The 22,831-nt window shown below is 41.7% G+C and overlaps 1 protein-coding gene across 4 annotated transcripts in view; it reads left to right on the top strand.

The window, feature by feature from the left end:
- Positions 1–22,831, top strand: part of LOC134357319 (casein kinase I) — a 251,189-nt gene that overhangs the window by 153,775 nt on the left and 74,583 nt on the right. For all 4 annotated transcript variants that reach the window (XM_063068720.1, XM_063068721.1, XM_063068722.1 and 1 more), the window contains exons 5-6: positions 7,216–7,364; positions 12,774–13,008. In XM_063068720.1, the coding sequence (XP_062924790.1) occupies positions 7,216–7,364; positions 12,774–13,008 (384 nt within the window). The remainder of the gene's footprint in view (positions 1–7,215; positions 7,365–12,773; positions 13,009–22,831) is intronic.

Raw genomic sequence — 22,831 nt, forward strand, 5'->3', positions numbered from 1 at the left:
ATATAAAATCTGTTCTCCAAAATGACAGACATTTGTCCCTGTCACAGTTGATGCTGCCCTCACTTGCATCTCCTCCATTTCCTGAACATGCCCATTCACCCCTTAACAGTGATAGAGTTCCTCTTGTCCTTGCCTACCTCCCCATGAACCTCTGCATCCAGCACATCATCCTCTGCAGCTACTGCCACCAAACATATCTCTACCTCCCCACCTGCTTTCAACAGGGATCTCTCCCGCTGTGTAGTTCCCTTGTTCATTCGTCCCTCCCCACTTACTTCTGTCCCTGCACCTATCACGGCAAGCGGCCTAAATGCTACACCTGCCCATTCACCTCCTCCCTCACCTTCATTCAGGACCCCTAACAGTCCGACCAAGTGAGGCAACACTTCACCTGCGAATCTGCTGGGTTCGTCCATTATGTCTGGCGCTCCCGATGAGGCTTTATATGTTTCTGTATTAGTGAGGCCCGCCGTTAATTGGGGAGCCATTACGTTGAGCACCTCCACTGTATCTGCCAGAAGTGGAACTTCCCAGTGTCCAAACATTTTAATTCTGATTGACGTTCCCGTTCTGACATGTTGGCCTACCGCCTCTTCTTGTGCCAAGATGAGGCCACTCTTGGGGTGGAGGAGCAACATCTTTCCATCTGGGTAGCCTTCAACCTGATGACATGAATATTGATTTCTCCTTCTGATTTATATAAAAAAAAGTCTTTCCTTTCCCTTTCTGTCTTCTGTTCCCCACTCTAGCCTCTTACCACTTCTCATCTGGCTCTCATCACCCCCCCCCCCCCCGGTTTCTATCCTCCTTCCCCTTCTCCTATGGTCCACTTTCTTCACCTATCAAATTTCTTCCTGTCCAGCCCTTGACCTTTCCCATCTACCTGGCTGCACCTATCACCTTCTAGCTATCTCTTTCCCCTCACCCCATCCTTTTTATTCTGGCATCTTACCCCTTCCTTTCCAGACCTGAAAGAAGGCTCTCAGCCAAAGTTGACTGCTTACTCATTTCCATAGATGCTGCTTGACCTGCTGAGTTCCTGCAGCGTTCAGCGTATGTTGCTTTTAAAGAACAAAATAATGTAAAACATACTGAAAATCAACAATAATTTCATTAGTGCCAGATGACAGATGTATTCATGTTTCATGAATAAATCTTTCCTCAAAGACTTTTATGCTTTAACCATTTTGAGTTTCTATTTCAGATCTTAAGATTTGGAGTTCAGTCTTTTTATCTCTATTAAGTGGCAGTCATGAACCAGGTAGACCGGGGGGATGTGACTCTGTTAGAAATAAAAGTGCACTTCAGCAGGAACCTATTTAAAAAAGTTTGTAGTTGGCTGTATGCCAGCATTAAAAGTACCGAAGAAATGTCCTTGTGAGTTACATTTTTATTTTGTAATAAAAGTTTCATGATTCCTGACAGACTTTTACCCGAATGGTCGATTTGGAATGCTGGCCAACACTTTACATATCAGATATTCAGTTGAGCTCAGTCTGGTATTCTGAAGAATATCTCATTGTTGATTATTATGGATGTGCAATTATTAATAGATATCATTTGTTGAATTCTTCAATTTGAATTTCCTGTTTTAAACATATTTTATTAACAAGGAAGTAAATTAGCCAAACTGATGGATTGCAAATTTGGTTTGGAAACGGTGGCAGTGAAGGAACAGTCCAGCCATAAACTGTTGTAGCGTGGATGAAATCACTGGAGAGGCAGAGTCACTGGTAGATACAAAGCAGCTTCTTTATTTGTCACAACAAGGTACAGCAGGCATCATACGGATGGAGACGCTTTTGGTAGAAAGGTCTGCTAGCCCAGTGTGAGCTCGATATTTATATGCTAAACACAAAGGCAATCACTACTTAAAAAGTTATAGACAATGCTTCCTTTTGAAGCTACATACAAAACCTCACAGCTTCTGACTTCATCCTTTCCTTCTGACGCCATCATGTCTGGGTTGGTATCCACAGCCTTTAGGAATGCAAGTTAAATCCACAATACATTTATTTGGCATTTTACGTACTAACATAGAGGACAATTAATATTCTAGAGTATAGATAATATCGTGGTAGTGGCATCCGCTAGTCTCGCGAGACCATGGATCTGCGCCTGGAAAGTCTTGCTTCAGTCTGTGTTAGAGCAGCATCTGTTGTGGCTGTAGAGGCCCACACGGGAGTGACAGTCTCAGCTGCAGCAACTGCACTTGAAGGCGCTGTCCTCCAGTGTTGTCTTGGTGCTGTTTTTCTGACGAGTGCGCTTTTCTTCAGCAGCAAGCCTCAGCTTCTCTTCTCCTCTTTTTAGACCTCTGCGTAGTTCCAGCCTCCAGTGAGAGCGATCGCTTGCGATGTCCTCCCACCTCTCGACGTTCATTTTCAGTGACTTCATGTCTCTCTTGCAAATGTCTTTGAAACGAAGATGGGGCCGCCCTTGTGCTCTCTTACCGGAGGCCAGTTCCCCGTACAGCAGGTCTTTCGGGATCCTCCCGTCTGACATGCAGTGTACGTGGCCCAGCCAGCAGAGACGGCGTTGTTGGAGCAGGGTGAAGAGGCTGGGTATCTGGGCGCAGGCCAGGACCTCATTGTTGATGACTCAGTCAATCCACGTGATGTCCAGGATGCGCCTCAGGCTGTGAAGGTGGAAGGCATTGAGATGCCGCTCTTGTCTGTAGTAGAGGCTCCAGGTATCGCTGCCGTAAAGCAGTGTGCTGAAGACGCAGGCCCTATAGACTGAAACTTTGGTGTATGTCGTCAGCTTTCTGTTCTCCCAGACTCTCTTTGTCAGCCTGGCGAATGTTGAGGCTGCTCGTCCGATCCGTCTGTTGATCTCGGGGTCCAGCAGGAGGCTGTCCGTGATGGTGGAGCCAAGTTATGTAAACTTGTGAACTACCTCCAGCTCTTAGTTGTTGATGGTAATGGCAGGGGGTGCTCAACGACTTGGCCCAACACGTTGGTCTTCTTCAGGCTGATGGTCAAGCTGAAGTCCTGGTAGCCTCTTGAGAAGCTGCCCATGAGGCGTTGCAGTTGCTCTTCAGAGTGTGTTGCCAGTGCCACATCATCTGCAAACAACATGTCCCTGATGAGTACTTCACGAACCTTGGTTTTTGCCCTCAGCCGGGACAGACTGAACAGCCTCCCGTCTGATCTGGTGTGAGGTAGACACCATCGGTTGATGTTCCAAAGGCGTGCTTCAGCATGACTGCGAAGAAGATGCCAAACAGGGTGGGGGCAAGCACACAGCCCTGCTTCACACCACTGTGGATGTTGAAGGCCTCCGAAGAAGAGCCCAGCAGTTGCATGAACTACTGTGCCAGTGCTGGACAGAGGGAGCAGTGCCGCAAGACATGAGAGACTGCAACATTGTCACCATATATAAGAACAAAGGGGACAGCTACAAGGGAAACTCCTTGCTGAGCATCGTTGGGAAGGTCTTCGCCTGCGTGGTCCTGAACAGACTGCAGAAAATAGCCGAAAAGGTATATCCCGAGTCTCAGTGCGGTTTCAGGTCGGAATGCTCCACAATCGACATGATCTTCTCCCTTCGACAGCTGCAAGAGAAATGCAGAGAGCAAAGACAACTACTCTACGTCGCTTTCATTGACCTTACAAAGGCCTTCGACCTTGTGAGCAGAGACGGCCTGTTCAGAATCCTCGCGAGGATTGTTGTCCCCCGAGGCTCCTCAGGATAGTTCAGCCATTCCACACAGACGTGAAGGGCGTCGTTCAAAATATAGATAATACTGTCTTTGAAACTACCTGTAAACTTCACACTTCCATCCGCAGAGTCTGGCTAGTATCCCGATATTCACAGCTTTTAGGAAATGCATTGTTGTGAACTCAATCCACAATACTTTGTCAAATGGAAGACTGGTGGCCAGAGTCATTTAAGTGTAAATGAATCATCTACCTAAAAACACTGTTGATGATAGATTTTGACACCAGTGATTTTACCATGTTGTAAAATCACCTTGTATCTTCTTGGCTTTGTCCTTCCTTCCACACCAACCCCAGTCACGAAACCATCCACTCCATACTCACATTGAAGCACAGAGTAATTGCGGTAATGTCTGCAGCACACCTTTGTCACTGGCTCTCTGCTGCTTTCAGGAGCCCTCCTTGCTGCCATTTTCTCTTGGTCAGGGATGTGGTGGTTACAGCTGGCTATTGCCTTGTGTGTAAGTGAGTTTTTTAAAGTTATTTATCCTTTGATGCAGTTATATTATTAAAAAAAATCAGTCTAAAGGTACTAGATTTTTCCAGAATGTTAACAACTTGAAATCAGTTTTGATCTTCCTGCGTCTGGCCAGCCATCGCCATATTTAGATGACACCGTAGAAGTTCCATTAACCAGCTAGTGACCATTAGATGAACATGCTCTTTCTCCTTTAATCCCCATGACCATAGGGCAAGGAGGAAATTGTGTATTGCTCAAGTGAGCACAGAACCAGTATCTACTGGTTAGTATTTAAACCTTGTGAAAAGAATGGCACAGTGTCGGAAGTACAAGTTTAAAATAATGAATAAGATGTCAGGTTGAGAAAGTGAAATAATGGGAAGGAAGGGAATATTGGATGAACAGATTGAATGAGGCAAGTAAGACCTGAGTTGACATTTTGTCAAGTTAAAAGCAGCATTTAGACAAAATAACTTGTCTTGGCTCTCTATGATGTGTTTATGTGCAAATGCAAGTACTTCTCCCTACCCGGTGGTCACTTGTAGAGGAAAGCAGACGTTGGTATTCTACTTTTCACAGCTCTGAATTGTCAGAGTTTCACTTCTGCACAGGCAAACTTCTTGATTTCTATGTTTGATTGCATGTTTGTCCTTGCCTGAGGTTTCTGTGGCTTTTGCACAAGACTAACTAGAGGGGACGTGGGGAGGTCATGCAAATAGTTTTGACATTATTTCGATAGCAAGTTAGGACCTTGTTCATTGTTTTAGATATGAGTGGTTTATGCTTTTTCTTCATTGTAATGGACACTTCTTTGAAATGGGTTCTTTATAGCTGGTTTTAAAATGAAATCATTTTATGCCTCTGCATTTCCTATTCTTGTCCTTGTTGTCATAAACCATCATTATAATGTCTGGAATTGTTTTTTGATTCATGCTTTTTCATCCTCCTTGCTAGAGTTCGGGTAAAGGACTCTCAGTTGATTTTATTCTGATGAACAATGATTGTTGTCATGCAGCTTGCATAAATCTGTACAATTTAGCAATTTACAACCTGTAGATTGCACAAGCTGAGTACTCCTTATCTGAAATGCCTGGGGCCGGAAGTGCTTTGGATTTAGGATTTTTTCAGATTTTGGAATATGTAACAAGGTAGCTTGGGATCGCCATCATTTCTGATGCTTGAGTTTATAAGCTACCACTAAGCATTCTTACAGTTGTTCATCACATATACGTTACTTAACAGTAAAAATAATGATGTACCAATAATATGAAAATATAATGTGTGCAGGGTAACAAAAGCCGCACAACAGCATCTGGAGAATATCTGAATCAGCTGTTGAACAACAGACAACAGCAGGCTTTCAGTCTCCACCTGTGATGCCATGTTTTGATTAAAAGATTATAATACACTTTATATTTTACTTAGTTTCTGTGTAAGATATAAAAACGTTCATCATTTTAAACTTGTTCTGGTGTTAGATTTTCATCAGTGATGCTTTAAAAAAAATTTAATGCCATTATGGAAGATATAAAAACAATCAGAATTGAAGACTTGTTCTGGTGCTAGATTTTCGTGACCAGCAGACGCTTTAAAAATGTAATACCGTGCCTTTCCTTAAATTTCTGCAACCAGCCTGCTGAATATTCACAAATATGTTCAGTTTTCAGTTCATCCTGATAGATTCTTGCTTTTTTTTTCATGATCAGCATTCTGTTAAGCGGCATATGTTCACACTGATGCTGACTGGTCCAGCTCTTCATTTTTTGCTTTATGAATATTTTCCTATTTTTCATCAATTTCTGTTCATTACATACCGCCTGTGAGATCAGTTTTCAAAACTGTGCATGGTGCGCAGAGACCTGTGAATCGCCTGGAAACCTTCCCAGCAACTTCTGGAATTTGTTACGTCATGTCAGCGCTCAAAAAAAAATTTGGAAGTTTTCTGATTTTGGATAAGGAATACTCAACCTGTATCAGGATAATTGTGAGATGGTGGCACATTTATTTCTCCTTTGAAATAAAATCCTATCAAATCATTTTTACTATGTAAGTCTAATATTTAATTGGACTGGGGTAATGAAAATAATAAGTCATTCCAGCAACTTATGCAGGTTAATATTACGCTCAAGGGACCCAAGGTAGGCACTTATTACTTCTTCGCTGTTTCTGTTAAGGGCATCGTTGTCAAGTGCGTGTTTACATATTGAATGACGATCCCTTTTTGCTCATCACAGTATTGTAAATCAGCCAAGCAAGGTACGAAAGAGGAAATGTACATTTTTTTTTTAGTATTGTTCTTTTTGGGAATGATCTAATTTCATTATGCTGAATTACAGGCTGTTTTGTGAATTTTCACCCAAAGTGAAATGGTTAAAATTGTCACCCTATTTTCATTGTCCATCTCTTGGTCCATAACCCTCTATGCCTGGGTGAGTAAAGCACTCGTCACTTTTTAAATACGGTCAGTGACCCCCCCCCCCCCCCCCCGGCGAGCGCTCTCCCAGGCAGTACCTGGTACTCGCCACTCTCTGGGTGAAGGTCCCCCTCAGAGCCCCTCTGAATTTCTACCCCCTTTCCCTAGATCTAATTTTTGGACCAATGGGGTTAATACAGAAGGTTTCCACTGTTTGGCATGGGTGAGTTTGGCTGAGTGGCCTGTTTCTATGGTGTATGTTCCAATGATTTTTGACAGGCACTTTAAGTTTTAAAGGCTTTAATTTTCTTAGCCCAGGCTGGATTGCAACCTGAATTCCAAAAGAGTAGCTCATGGTAGCGATTAGAGGGCCAGGGTTTCTTTGAATGTTATATCTACCTTTGAACATATGTGAAAGTTTTCTTGTAACTTGTGCTTTGGACTCATGAAACAGTTGCTTTTATGTCAGGGTAATGAATTAATGCAATCAATAAGAATTTTCCATTACAGTTTAATAACGTGGTTATGCCGTGACCTGGACCCTGGTTTTAGAGTTTAGTGTGAAGACTGCAGCTTTTCAATACAGTGATGTTCAACCTCTCTTTTTTCACCTTCCTTTACAGATGGAATTCCTCAGGTTTACTACTTTGGTCCATGTGGAAAATACAATGCCATGGTGCTTGAATTACTGGGACCTAGCTTGGAAGATTTATTTGATCTCTGTGACAGAACATTTTCCCTTAAGACCGTGCTTATGATAGCTATACAGCTTGTAAGTATTCAGGCTCTCATTTTACTCAAAAGTAACTTGTTAATTAATCAACCGACCTTTATGCTTAGTAAATTGTAAATTTGCTTCTAAATCTTCTGTATCCTGCTGTGTTGAAGTGCAGTATAACTCAGAAGTATCACATTTTTAATTATTTAAAGCACTGGGATGAGATTATTTTCCTGTCTGTGACAATAAAGCTAAAAGATCTTTATCTTTTTCTACGCCTGTTCTCTAGAATAATTTTTTTCCCCCACAAATTCACATTTGGCTTTTGATGCAAATCAAGAGGTTTGCTTGAAATGGGTACACTCATCTGGAAAGAATAATGTAAAGTTGATAATTTATTGTTAACCTCATTATTAACTCAATCTGAATATTTCTGTGAATCGCGGAACAAAGTATCAATCAGTCATCTTGCTACAAATGCACAGTCAATAAAACCAGCAGGGCAAGCCCGTTACTGGTGCTAATTGCAACAATACAGTGAATCATACACAGATCTTACCTAGTCTTCTGTAAAATCACAGAATCATGGGTGATAGTATAGATAATCTTTTTTAATATTATTTATAATATTAACTATCACTTAGCTTTCTATTGATGCGGTTACTGCCACCTCTGTGGTTTTATACCTCTTTGTATCTAGTTTGAGTTTATACTTGGAGATTCGGATCAGTTTAACCTGCTCTTGGTTTTCTTTTTCCATGATTGCTCTTTTTTTAAACAGGGTCACCAGGAGTGAAAGCTCTGTGCTGGTTAAAGTGATATTAAGGTATCGAGTAGACAGGGTTTCAAATTAATTCACTCAACCTTGTTTTAGGAAGTTGTAAAGAGAGGGACAAGAATGCATCCGGCTGGTTGTGTGTGACTGAGAAGAAGAAGCTTTAAAACCCTGAGATGTGCAGAAAAAAATTTGAAAGTAGCCAGTTTGACCTGTTCTTTTTGCTTAAGGAAAGGAAATTCAGTTCTCTGCCCTTTTTCTTCTCCAATGATGCTCACCCAAACACTAATCCTCTTAGACCATAAGACATATAGGAGCAGAATGATGCATTCAACCAATCGAGTCTGCTCCACTATTCCATCATAGCTTATTTATATCCCTTTCAACTCCATTCTCCTGTAACTTTTGACACCCTGACTAATCACAAAGCTATCAACATATGTGCTAAATATTCTCAAGAATTTGGCCTTCACAGTCACCTGTGGCAATGTATTCCACAGGTTCACACTTGCTGACAAAGGAAAGTCGTCCTCATCTCTGTTGTAAAGGGATGTCTTTGTATTCTGAGGCTGTGCCCTCTGGTTGTAGACTCCCCGGCTATATAGGAAACATCCTTTGCACATCCACTCTATTTGGGCCTTTCAATTTGGATAGTTTTCCAATGTGATCCTGCTTCGTTCTTCTAAACTCCAGTGAGTACAGGCCTAAAACTATCAAAAGGTCTCGTATGTTAACCTTATCGTTCCCAGGATCATTCTTGTAAACCTTAACTGGACCCTCTCCAATTTCAACACCTCCTTCCTTAGATAAGAGGCCCAAAACTGCTCACACGCAAATGCTGAGCTTCGACTCCTTAAAACAAGGAATCTTGTGCTTCAGTAGTCCTCTCTGTAAATAATATTGTTCACTGATGATTCCTCACATCATCTCTGTTATTCAATAAAATTGTTGCTGATTTTTTTTTAAACCTTGGCGCACTTTTCTCGACCATCCATGAGTTTTGAATTATGCTTCCAGTGAATGGATTCAAGGTTCTCAATGCTTTCCTGGAAGCTCTTTTCCTTTCAGTGTGATCATGCCCCAGGGATTCTACTGAAGATTTGAGGACCTACTTGAATTGCTTCCTCTACACACTCTAGTAATATTTTGCCCTGATGAGTTCTTTTGCTAGTTCACTGTTGCAACTGTGAGTGATGTTGACTGTTCTTGGGCACTGGCTGAATGTAATTAGGGTCTTGATTCTGGCTTGGGAGAATATGCTAATGTGGTTTGTTTATTTTGTGAGCGGATTTGCTGATTTAGCGAGGATAGCATCAGTAGTATCTCTCCAGTACCTTGAGGTGCTTGATGTTCTGATGCTGCTCTCTGATAGGTATTTTGGTTCGTGGTGGATTTGAGGTCTTGATATTTATTTCCTTTTTCACTTCTGAGAGATGAAGTTTGTGCTTCCATTTTGAAGATGCCAAATTCCTTTATCAATGCCTTTGCTGAGAGATGACTCTCAAGATGGGGAAATGGCACCATGTTCTTCCAGTGTCTCCCTTAATTGACATGAATTGACAAGATATGCATGCTGGTTAAAAAAACACCTTTGATTTGTGTATATTTAGCTTAAGACACAGATTTTGGTGTGCCTTTGTGCACTGGCTCAGTGTTTGGAATCTGTGTGCTGGAGCTGGGTGACTGAGTCTGGAATAACCTTACTTTCTGGATTGGAGGCAATGTTGATTAAACTGTTTCTCGATAGTGTTGTTGAAGTTCCTCCCCCCCCCCCCCCCATTCCTTTGTTGCCATTCATGTGATACCAGAGACTTCCGTCCTTTCTGATCTGGGTCCGTTTGTTTCCCTGTGGGACACAGCAGTTTTCTCATAGTCCCCGTACAAGTCCTCCTTGACCATAATCATAATTTCCAGGCATGGTGGGCTGATTCTGCAAAGTAGTGAGCTCAACATTCACAAAATATTCACTTATTCAATAGAGGAAGTGACTGAGATGCCAGACTAACTTCCTGTCACGGAACACCCCATTGCAAGGACAGGGCATTCCTCTCCTGGTTTGCACTGGTATGTTCACAGATTTGGCCGTCACCTGCCTCTTGCATCTCACTCAGGGAGGCAACATCAGTGTCAAGGTGTCTGAGTCCTGGTCTGGGATAGCAGAACGGTTTTCAGCCACTGTTGGGGAATAGCCATGTGCTACATCACTGCTGTTACTGTGTGAGTGTGGCAGAATGAGTGTCAGTGGTAAGGATTTTTAAGATGACTGGAGACCATTTTGGTATGCATATCTGTAAGAGTGCTTGGGAACAGGCACGTTGCCCAATTATCTTCCTCTTTGTTCACACCTCCTTCACCTAACATCTCGTCAGCCATCTTAGCTTTTAAACTCCTCAAGCATGATGTTCTCTGAATCTTGTTTCTTTCAGTGCTTTATCCTCAATTTTTCCCTAGCTCAGTGTTTCTTCTAATTCCCAAACCTCTGTCCATCCTTCCTCTATCTCTCACCATTCAAATGCCATTGCATCCAATCCCCCCTTCTTTCCTTCCTCCCTCCCCTTTCTTTTCTCCCTCCCCCCTTCTTTTCTCCCTCCCCCTTCTTTTCTCCCTCCCCCCTTCTTTTCTCCCTCCCCCCTTCTTTTCTCCCTCCCCCCTTCTTTTCTCCCTCCCCCCTTCTTTTCTCCCTCCCCCTTCTTTTCTCCCTCCCCCTTCTTTTCTCCCTCCCCCCTTCTTTTCTCCCTCCCCCCTTCTTTTCTCCCTCCCCCCTTCTTTTCTCCCTCCCCCCTTCTTTTCTCCCTCCCCCCTTCTTTTCTCCCTCCCCCTTCTTTCCTCCCTCCCCCTTCTTTCCTCCCTCCCTCCCCCCTTCTTTCCTCCCTCCCTCCCCCCTTCTTTCCTCCCTCCCTCCCCCCTTCTTTCCTCCCTCCCTCCTTCTTTCCTCCCTCCCCCCTTCTTTCCTCCCTCCCCCCTTCTTTCCTCCCTCCCCCCTTCTTTCCTCCCTCCCCCCTTCTTTCCTCCCTCCCCCCTTCTTTCCTCCCTCCCCCCTTCTTTTCTCCCTCCCCCCTTCTTTTCTCCCTCCCCCCTCGTTTCTCCCTCCCCCCTCTTTCCTCCCTCCCCCCTTCTTTCCTCCCTCCCCCCTTCTTTCCTCCCTCCCCCCTTCTTTCCTTCCTCCCCCCTTCTTTCCTTCCTCCCCCCTTCATTTCTCCCTCCCCCCTTCTTTCCTCCCTCCCTCCCCCCTTCATTTCTCCCTCCCCCCTTCATTTCTCCCTCCCCCCTTCTTTCCTCCCTCCCTCCCCCTTCTTTCCTCCCTCCCTCCCCCCTTCTTTCCTCCCCCCTTCTTTCCTCCCCCCTTCTTTCCTCCCTCCCCCCTTCTTTCCTCCCTCCCCCCTTCTTTCCTCCCTCCCCCTTCATTTCTCCCTCCCCCTTCTTTTCTCCCTCCCCCTTCTTTTCCTCCCTCCCCCCTTCTTTCCTCCCTCCCTCACCCCTTCTTTCCTCCCTCCCCCCTTCATTTCTCCCTCCCCCCTTCTTTTCTCCCTCCCCCTTCTTTTCTCCCTCCCCCTTCTTTCCTCCCTCCCCCTTCTTTCCTCCCTCCCCCTTCTTTCCTCCCTCCCCCCTTCTTTCCTCCCTCCCTCACCCCTTCTTTCCTTCCTTCCCCCTTCACGTTGTTTCTCACTGGTGGCACATAGGGGGAAAGCCCTGGGATAGTCGGAGGGCAGGTCAAAAAGAGAAGGGGAGAGAAGCCAAGGGAAGCATCCTTGCTTCTGACCTCCTAGGAATTTTAAAAATTTTGATCATTTCAACTGCGTTACTTCCACTTGCTCTACACTTGAGAGTACAGGCTCGATCTGCTCTTTCATTCCTCATTGGGCAACCTCACTTACCTCAGACCACAGTCTGGTGAACCTTTGTCATAGTCCCTGTATTGGAAGGATCCAAAACCATTCATGGAGAAGGTGTAAGGAATTGAGTGGCTGGAATACTGAAAAAAGGAGCAAAATAAAATGAAACATGATAACAAGAGAAGGCCTGAAGAAAACCAAGGGAAAACAAATAATAGTGTGAATGGAATAAGAAGAGGTGGCCTCAAGACTGGAGCCAGAAGCTGGAAATAGAGATGTGAGAAAATACAGCTTACCACAGTTTTCAATGCTATTAAATTTTTCTTCATTGTGTATTTTATTTTTTAAAAAGCCTTTTCTTTAACATTAGTTTGGAGATCATTAGCAGGTGAATTGACAAATCCCAGTAATTTAAGTCCAGTAATCTCATTGACTTAAAAACAAGAGCTGAGCAGTACAGTAACTATAAAGTGGAAGATGAGTTTAACAATTAGATTATCTTTCATTAGAGCATCGTCAGAGATTTTTTTTGGCACTCAAATGTAAAATAGGCATCTCTTCTTTCTTATTTTTGCATAGTGCTTTGATAGAATAATTTTATGATTAAGGAGTTTGCACAACTTAAACAAAGCATGAACAATGCATTATACCACTGGACAATTTCACCTAGAAATCTTTACAATTTCTGTTCTTGCAATTCCCTGTTTAGAATTGTTTAATGAAGATTTTCACTTCTGTTGTGCTTCTTGTCTTTGGCAAGGAATTTGTTCTTGGTACTGTTGTTTTTTTTTTGTTTTACTTATTATGTTCTATAAACAATACTAACAATATTTTTTCCACTTCTTGCCCCAAAAGATTTCCCGAATGGAGTATGTCCACTCAAAGAACTTGATATACAGAGATGTAAAGCCAGAGAACTTCTTGGTGGGGCGACCGGGGAGCAAAAACCAGAATGTAATTCACATAATAGATTTTGGGCTTGCAAAAGAGTACATAGACCCAGAGACAAAAAAGCACATCCCTTACAGAGAACATAAAAGCCTTACTGGGACGGCAAGATACATGAGCATAAATACACATCTAGGAAAAGGTAAGTGCCTTTTATTGATCCACAGGCTTTTGTTTATGGCTGAGCATCAATGATAGTTATTATTCATATAACACTATTCGTGTTGTGATTCAAATTGTGTATGTTACTTTAAAATTAAATTGGAAGAGGAATTATTACTCATCTTTCTTGATTTAAACTTTGTTAAGATGTACGGTTCAAATGCATGTTTTGGTAAGATGTTGGAAGTGGAGCATAGAACAAAATGTAGACACAACTTAGATCATGTTCACCTATAGATTGAACTGTGAACATTCCAGATGTAATATTTTTATATATTTCTTGTACTATCTGTGGACTAAATTAGAACTTCACTGACCATTTACTACAAACTAAAATAAAAATGCACATGATGAATGTGATCTGGTTCTCACTAAATAATTTTGTAGTAATACAGATATAATTGTTACAATGGGGGGTTTCCGTCTTCTTCCCCTCTGACATCCGATTCCTAAATTAACACCGAACACATGTATTTTATTTCTATTTTTGCACTGATTTTAATTTAACTATTTTATTTCTTTATATATACTTACTGTAATTGATTTGCTTATCTATTTTTTCGATATTGATGATATATTTCATTGTACAGCTGCCGCCAAGTTAACAAATTTCACGACATATGCTGGCGATATTAAACCTGATTCTCATTCAGAGTTCCATTTTAGAGTGTTAAGGAAATAGATGTGTTGTCTGAGCAATTAATTTTAACTACAAGAAATTATTTTATCAGTCAACTGTTTATCAGCTTGCAGCTGCAATTCTTATTATACCTTTAAAAGATAATCATTCTGTTCGGCCATCATTTATGAAGTGCTCAAACAAGTATCTTTCATAGCTTACTAACCATGTGTATGATTGTTTAATAAGTCGCTTGTAACCATATAACTATATAACAATTACAGCACGGAAACAGGCCATCTGGGTCCTTCTCGTCTGTGCCGAACTCTTACTCTCATCTCGTCCCACCGACCTGCACTCGGCCCATAACCCTCCATTCCTTTCTTGTCCATATATCTATCCAATTTAACTTTAAAGGACAACATCGAACCTGCCTCAACTACTTCTGCTGGAAGCTCGTTCCACGCAGCTACCACTCTGAGTAAAGAAGTTCCCCCTCATGTTACCCCTAAACTTTTGCCCTTTAACTCTCAACTCATGTCCTGGTGTTTGAATCTCCCCCATTCTCAATGGAAAAAGTCTATCCACATAACTTTATCAATCCCCCTCATAATTTTAAACACGTCTATCAAGTCCCCCCTCAACCTTCTACGCTCCTAAGAATAAAGACCTAACTTGTTCAACCTTTCTCTGTAACTTAGGAGATGAAACCCAGGCAACATTTTAGTAAATCTCTTCTGTACTCTCTCAGTTTTATTGCCATCTTTCCTATAATTCGTTGACCAGAACTGTACACAACACTACAAATTTGGCCTGACCAATGCCTTATATAATTTCAACATTACATCCCAACTCCTATACTCAATGCTCTGATTAATAAAGGCCAGCATACGAAAAACTTTCTTCACCACCCTATCCACATGAGATTTCTCCTTCAGGGAACTATGCACCATTATTCCTAGATCCCTCTGTTCTACAGCATTCTTCAATGCCCTACCATTTACCATGTATGTCCTATTTTGATTAGTCCTACCAAAATGTAGCACCTCACATTTTTCAACATTAAACTCCATCTGCCATCTTTCAGCCCACTCTTCTAACTGGCCTAAATCTCTCTGCAATGCTTCACTTGCATTAGTTTCACTTCCAGCAAGCAGATCTCTCAGCCCTTGAATCAGAAGCTGAACCCCTGTAATGATGTTTTATGGTTCTGTTTGTGAATTCCAGGTGTGCTATTTCTTTACAATTGCACAGTTAGAACTGACATCTAAGAGAGGAGGATATTTCTATTTGGATGGGAATCCAAATTAGTTTTTTTTAAGCCAGATTTGCATTCAAACACTTGGCCATTCTAGAATTAACAGTGCAAAGATTTGAACATCTAGCCTAAAATGTCTTAAGATTAGGGATGGATCTTGGCATTTAACCAAAAGTTAGCAATATCCCAGTTATTTCAAATTAATAATTCAATTGCATTATTGGAATGTGCATCTTTGTGATTGCAAGGTAAATGATTGTTATTTTTGATAAATGCAATTTATGTTTGAAAGGCCTCAGTTTAATATTGATAATAATTGCAGATGGAATAATGGAATGTAATTATCAATTACTTTAAAATTTGGATTTGGTTCATAAATCTGTGTAAATGTAATTCTGTCTTAAATTTTGCTATGAAGTAGGATTTTTATCATGACTTGAGACATTTTAAGCTCTCTCAGAGCCAATGAAAATAATTCATTGATTATGAAACACCTTGAAATGTCTCGAGGGGTTTCATAGCCAAAGAAGTACTTTTGAACTTCTGCTGGTGCAGCAGCTAAATGTGACATGAATGTGACATGGTGAGGTCTTGGTGACATTGTGGTGTGGCACAGTGGCACAGCAGTTAATTCTGCAGCCTTGTTGTTCCAGGGACAAGGACTGATCCTGACCTCGGGCACTGTCTGTGGGAAGTTTGCACTTCTGTTACCATGACTGAGAGTTTCCATTGGGTACTTTGGTTTCATCCCACAACCCAACACTATTCTAAAGGGGTAGGGGTGGTTGATGGGTGTGTGAGAGATCAAGCTGAGACAAACTAAGGTGTTTAAGTGGGATGTCAATCATTAGTTCCCTGCATTTCTGTCATTGTTCCTGGACCTCATAGTGGCTAATGACTACAATCACAGCTTGGGAATCATCATCTGCAGGAAATTGAGCGGTGTCTCAGTGGAATGGGGTTCACTTGTGTGGAACTTGAGTGACGTTGTTAATTAAGGGAACAACTGAACTATAGCCATAAGTTTTGTCCTATCTTTCCCCAGCACAACCGTTTACTCTTCACCTACAAAGCTGCCCACTGCTCCCTTACTATGGGTGTCATGTGAAATGTACACTTAGGCTCTGACTTTGTCTCTGTTGGTACACGCAGCAATGATGAGGTAGTAGAAAACCATGCAAACTGCTGCCACCAGGAAACACCCAGGTAGCATTATAATGAAGGAAAAAGTATGCAATCTACCCTAATAACAGTTTAAATGATAAATTACACCAATGAAATAATTTTGTTTCATGATACCTGGTTGAATTTAACAGCTAAGTGTACCATCCATTTAGTGCATTAGAAATACTTAGGTCTTGGGATAAAATGAGAGATGAGATATTTCCTTGAGGGAGATTTCAGTAATAGCATGATTTGGACATTCATATTGTCTTATGGGCTTCTGAGTAATTCTTTTAAGAGGTGGGAGTAACAATAACTATTAAGGCCTGGCCAGGGCTTTGATGCACTCAAGTTGCAAATAGCAGTTTGGTTGCCTTGGATCACAATGAGCTTTTCAACTGATTGGCTGCTGGACAATTGCATCAATTCCTGAGTACTGGAAGAATTGATATGTTGAGAATGTGCAGGTGACAATTTCCTTAATGTCTCATCACCTGCGATACACGATAGTTTTTTAAAAAAAACTGCATCCTTCAGATACTTAGATGGGATTGTTACTTTTTGGGTACTCTGCACTTCAGCTGCATGGTTATCACTCCTCAGAATCTTTTCAGTAATCAGGACAAAGTGGGAGGATGACCTTGGAAAGAGTCTTTTGAAGCTTGGTGGGCTTCTTGGTTGGCATGGGCCAGCTAGACCAAACGGCCTGTTACCAAACTGTATGACTGACTCATAACACTGACTGGCATAACTAAGCTTAGAAGAGGTCAGCCAAAGATTTCTACAGTGCCGACGAGATGGCTTCTTCGAGCAACTTGTGGTTGAGCCATTGAGGGAATCAGCTATTCTGGATTGTGTGTTCTGCAATTAACCAGAATTGATTAGAGAGTTGAAGGTAAAAGAACCCTAAAGGGCAAGTGATCATAATATGATCGAATTCACCCTGAAATTTGAGAAGAAGCTAAAGTCAGGTGGATCAGTATTACAATGGAGTAAAGGGAATTACAGAGACTTGAAAGAGGAGTTGACCAGAATTGATTGGAAAAGACCACCGGCAGGGATGATGGCAGAGCAACTATGGCTGGAATTTCTGGAAGCAATTCATAAGGCACAGGATATATACATCCCAAAGAGGAAGAAGTATTCTAAAGGAAAGATGACACAACCATGGCTAACAAGGACTTCAACGCCAACATAAAAGCCAAAGAGTGGGCATATTATAGGGCAAAGATTAGTGGGAGGTTAGAGGATTGGGAAGCTTTTTTAAAAAAAAATCAACAGCAGAAGGCAACTAAAAGAAAAAATCATTAAGAAGGTAATGTTGGAATACAAAATTAAGCTAGTCAATAACATTAAAGAAGATACCAAAAGTTTCTTCAGATACGTGAAGTGTAAATGAGAGACGAGAGTGGATATTAGATCACTGGAAAACTATGCTGGAGAGGTTGTGGGGGAACAATGAAACAGCGGACAAACTGAATAAGTATTTTGTGTTGGTCTTCACAGTGGAAGACACAAAGCAGTATGGTGGAAAAGTTCCAGTTGTCAGGGGTCTTGAAGTGTTTGAAGTTACCATTTCTAGAGAGAAGGTTCTTGGGAAACAGAAAGGGCTGAAGATAGCCACAAACACACGAGGAAATCTGCAGGTGCTGGAATTTCAAGCAACACATGTAAAAGTTGCTGGTGAATGCAGCAGGCCAGGCAGCATCTCCAGGAAGAGGTACAGTCGACATTTCGGGCCAAGACCCTTCGTCAGGGCTGAAGGTAGATAAGTCACCAAGACCAGATAGTGTATACCTTCTGAAAGAGGTAGCTGAAGAGATTGTGGAGGCATTAGTAATGATCTTTCAAAAATCACTAGATTTTGGAATGGTTCTAGTAGACTGGAAAATTGCAAATATCACTCCACTCTTCAAGAAGGGAGAGTGGCAGAAGAAAGGAAACTATAGGCCAGTTAGTCTGACCTCAGTGGTTGGGAAGATATTGGAATCGATTATTAAGGATGAGGTCTCAGGGTATTTGGTGGCACATGATAGAATAGGCCATAGTCAGCATGGTTTCCTGAAGGGAAAATCTTGCCTGATAAATCTATTCGAATTCTTTGAAGAAATAACAAGCAGATTAGACAAAGGAGGATGTTATGTAATGGTTTTTCAAAAGGCCTTTGACAAGGTGCCACATGAGGCTGCTTAACAAGCTATGAGCCCATGGTATTACAAAAAAGATTCTAGCATGGATAAAGCAGTGGCTGGTTGGCAGGAGGAAAAGATTGAGAATGAAGCGAGCCTTTTCTGACTGGCTGCTGGTGACTAGTGGTGTTCCACAGGGGTCTGTGTTGGGACCGATTCTTTATACGTTATATGTCAATTATTTGGATGATGGAATTAATGGCTTTGTTGCAAAGTTTGCAGATATGAAGATAGGTGGAAGGGCAGGTAGTTTTGAGGAAGTGGAGAGGCTACAGAAGGACTTGGATTAGGAGAATGGGCACAGAAGTGGCAGATGGAATACAGTGCCAGGAAGTGTATGGTCATGCACTTTGGTAGAAGAATTGAAAGGTTTGACTATTTTCTAAATGGAGAGAAAATTCAAAAAACTGAGACACAAAGGGACTTGGGAATCCTTGTGCAGAATTCCCTTAAGGTTAATTTGCAGGTTGAGTCTGCGATGAGGAAGGCAAATGCAATGTTAGCATTCATTTCGAGAGGACTAGAATATGAAAGCAAGGATGTAATGTTGAAACTTTATAAAGCACTGATGAAGCCTCATTTGGAGTATTGTGAGCAGGTTTTGGCCCCTTATATTAGAAAGGATTTGATGAAACTGGAGAGCGTTCAAAGGAGGTTCATAAAAATGATTCTGGGATTGATTGGTTTGTCATATGAAGAGCATCTGGTGATTCTGGACCTGTCTTCACTTGAATTCAAAAGAATGAGGGGTGACCTCATTAAAACCTATTGAATGGGGAAAGGCCTTGGTAGAGTGGATATGGAGAAGACGTTTCCTGTGCTGAGAGGGTCTAAGACCAGAGCACACAGTCTCAGAATAGAGGGATGTCCTTTTAGAATGGAGATGAGGAGGGATTTCTTTACCTAGAGGGTGGTTAATCTGTGGAATTCTTTGCCACAGGTAGCTGTGGAGACCAAGTCTTGATGTATATTTAAGGCAGAGGTTGATTGATTCTTGATTGGTTGGGGCTTGAAGGGATACGGGGAGAAGGGAGGAGATTGGGGCTGAGAGAAAAGTTAGATCAGCAACGATGAAGTGGCAGAGCAGACCTGAAGGCCAAACGGCCTAATTGTGCTCCTATTTCTTACGGTCTTCTGGTCTTTTGGCAGGATTTGCTTTTGGGAGAGATTGTTTTGTATTGAGATGATGATGACTGTTCTCGTTACAGAACTTTTATGGTGATTGACAAGTTTCTGTGAGTCCAGATGAACAGTTACTTGTTTATAAATGGCAGCACTTATCTGGTAATCTTGCTGGTGAGAGTCTTTGATTTGCATGCAGTTGTGATGATGTTTGTGATTCTCTCAGTTAATGCAAAATCACATCCTGTTGTACTGAAGCTTTATAACTACCTGCCACAAGTTTAGCCTCTCTGGTTGTGGTACCTTGCTGAGTGAGATGGGAACAACCCAGCAAAAGTCAAGTAAATTAGCATCTAGGGTTAAAGCTCAGTGATCAGATGCTGTCAAAACCCCTTAACTTGAGTTTGCTCGGAGCACGTAACTCATCAAAGTTGGATAATTGTTCTTGGGCATAAGCTGTGCTGCAAGCCGAATTGCTGGTTCAACTCCCAGTGTGCATTGATATAGAAAAGAGAAATTGGGAGATGGTCTTGTCAAAAAAGAAATAAATTAAACAGAGCAGACAGAATTCAAGTGCAGAGAAATTGGAAACACCGTTTGGACTGGGGGACAAATCTTTCACACAGAGGGTGGTGAATATATGAAACAAGCTCCCCGAGGATACAGTAGATGTGGGTACAATTACAACACTTCAAAAAAAAAATGTTTGGACAAGTTCATGAAGAGAGAAGGGTTACAGCAGATGTTCCGAACCTTTTTGATGCCATAGACCCCTACCATTAACCGAAGAGTCCCTGAACCCCAGGTTGTGAACCCTCTACCCCTACCATTAACCGAAGGGTCCCTGAACCCCAGGTTGCGAACCTTCTACCCCTACCATTAACCAAAGGGTCCCTGAACCCCAGGGTTAGTGGGATGAGTTCGATTAGTTCAGGAAGGTACTTTGGTCAGCATGAATAAGTTGGACAAAGGGCATGCGTTGTTCCTTTGACTCAGCACAGCAACCATTTTGCATGCTGCAAGCTCCCGCAAATAAAAGTGTCATAGTGTTTGGGTAATTTCGTAGGTATGCAGAATTCTAAGCAATGGTTAGTGATCACCAGCGAAGATGAGGAGATGTAAGTCAGGAATTTTGTGATCAAATAAAGGGAAGGTTGCCAGGAAATTGGAGTGCACCCTCCTTTGGTACCATAAACGTGTACTTTGCATCACTCTAAGCTCCCCCTGAATTGATTGAAAAAAGAATCATGAAGTTGAGTAAAGATTTTGAAAGTATCATGGCATTCAGCAGAGAGAATCATGAGCTGATATGAACGTTTGTATTTTCCATCAGGAGATGCCTGCAGAGTTCTAACCTGCTGCATCATTGCCAGGCTAATTGTATGAGGTAAACTCTCCAAAGCAGCATGGCACAGCAGCACAAAAAATGACCATGAAAGTGAGGTAAAACAGGAAGGTGTTATCTGCAGTGAAAGACTTTAACAAGGATTGAAAAACCTTGAGTTTCTTTGGAACAGTGGGAGCCGAGGGGAGATATAATTGAGATGTATAAAAGTAGGAGGTAAATGGAAAGACTCCGTTTTTATTGCCAAGGGATCAAAAACCAGAGAATGGATTTACAGTATTTAGTGGAAGTATTACTGGAGAGATGAAGATTTACTTTTACTCAAATAATAGGGTCTGAACAAACTGCTTGTAGGGAGCCTTGGCCTGAAACCTGGTATTTTATGCTTTTGGTAGGCTGCTGGTTCAATGGTTGGTTAGAGCTGATGTCTCAGTTTCAATCCTGACCTCAGCTGAGGCCTCTTCAGAATTTCCATGTTCAGCCCATGATTGTGCGAGTTTCTGCCGAGTGTATGAGGTTTCTCAAAGACATGCTGATAGGCTTATTGTTCACTGTTAATTACTCTGCAGTGTAGGTTAACTGGTAAAAGGATTACAGTGGTTTTGGTGGGCAGTTGGAGGGGATTAGTTGTAGAGTGATGGGGAAATAAGGGATTACAACTGGGACCAATGGCATTCCTCTCCTGTTGCTTTTATTTGTACTTTTTTATCCAGATGTGAATAACAGACAATCAGTCCATGTGGCACAGCTAGTACAGTTCCAGTGCCATGGGTTCAGTCCTGACCTCGCAGTCTTATTTGTGTATAGTTTGCATACTATCTCTCTGTGTGACTTCATTCTCAAAGACTTTCCGGTTGACCGGCTAAATTTGTCAATGTAAATTGGTCCTAGTGTGGGTAAGTGGTTCAATCTTGGGGGAGTTGATGGGAATGTGGGAGAATAAAAGTGAAATGTTTGTAAGTGGGTAGTTGATAGTTTTGTGGGGACACGCTTGGCTGAAGGATGAGTTTCTGTGCTGTCTGACTAAAAAAATTCAAATACTATACATTTGAGCTTGGTGATTTTCAGTCAGATTTTGTGGTACATGACATAACATTATCAAACATTGATGAAATGTAACCCAATCAATTTTCAGAAGATAGTAAGTCAAAACTTGTGAATGTGGCATTCATCTTGATGTCAGGGCAAATAATTTGAGTTCCTATGATACTCTCACAGCTCTCTTGAAAAAACAGCAGCAACTCTCATTGACTTTGGATATCTCTACCTCATAATGACACCGAACAGCAATTTTTTTTCCTCAAGTGTTGCTTCCTCAGAAATTTTTTGTATTTATGTAAGAATGCTTGAAGCTGAACACAAATGTAATTTCAAGCTACTTGTATCGCATAGGAATTTGGAGAAATGAGAAATTAACTTTTGTTGAATATAATGCATTTAATTACATAACTGTGCTGATGCTTTGCGATAGTTCAAATAAGCTAAAAATGTTTTTTTGATGATTTTTGCTTACACAGTGTCTGAGGTTTCTTGCTTAAGTATTCAACAATAATCAGCCAGTATTAATGGATTCCAGTTGCCCTGACACTGTTTTTCCATGACTGCAATGTCCTGGTGAAACCTTGCACCATGCTCATCTCTGACAACAGCAATGTTTGCAGGGAAGAAGACTAAATGGGAATGCAGAAAATGAATCTTTAGTGAATGTTGCATCATGTTTTTGTATGGTTGAAGCATGTTGTTAACCAGATGCACGTAGTTTGGTGCTCTGTAGTTGCCAAGAAAATTTTCAACAACTTCCTGAATACCTTCCATGCAATTTTCTAGGGTCCCATTAGAAATTCTTCAAATTGCTTGTCATTGATGACCTGTTTGATTTGTGGAGCAACAAAAACACCTTTCTTAGTCCTGGTTTAAGTTATTCTGGGGAAATAGCTGATTCAAATATCAAAATCCTCCACCTGCTTTGTTCTTTCACAAAATTTTTCCTAAGCCCTAATTTTATATGAAGAGGAGGTAAAAATATCTTTGTTGGGTCTGAGCTGCATTCCTGGATCACCAGAGATGTTACAGTTGTGGTTGTTGTACTGTGTGTACTTCAACAAG

The sequence above is a fragment of the Mobula hypostoma genome, chromosome 16 (assembly GCF_963921235.1).
Source record: "Mobula hypostoma chromosome 16, sMobHyp1.1, whole genome shotgun sequence".
Lineage (NCBI taxonomy): Eukaryota > Metazoa > Chordata > Chondrichthyes > Myliobatiformes > Myliobatidae > Mobula > Mobula hypostoma.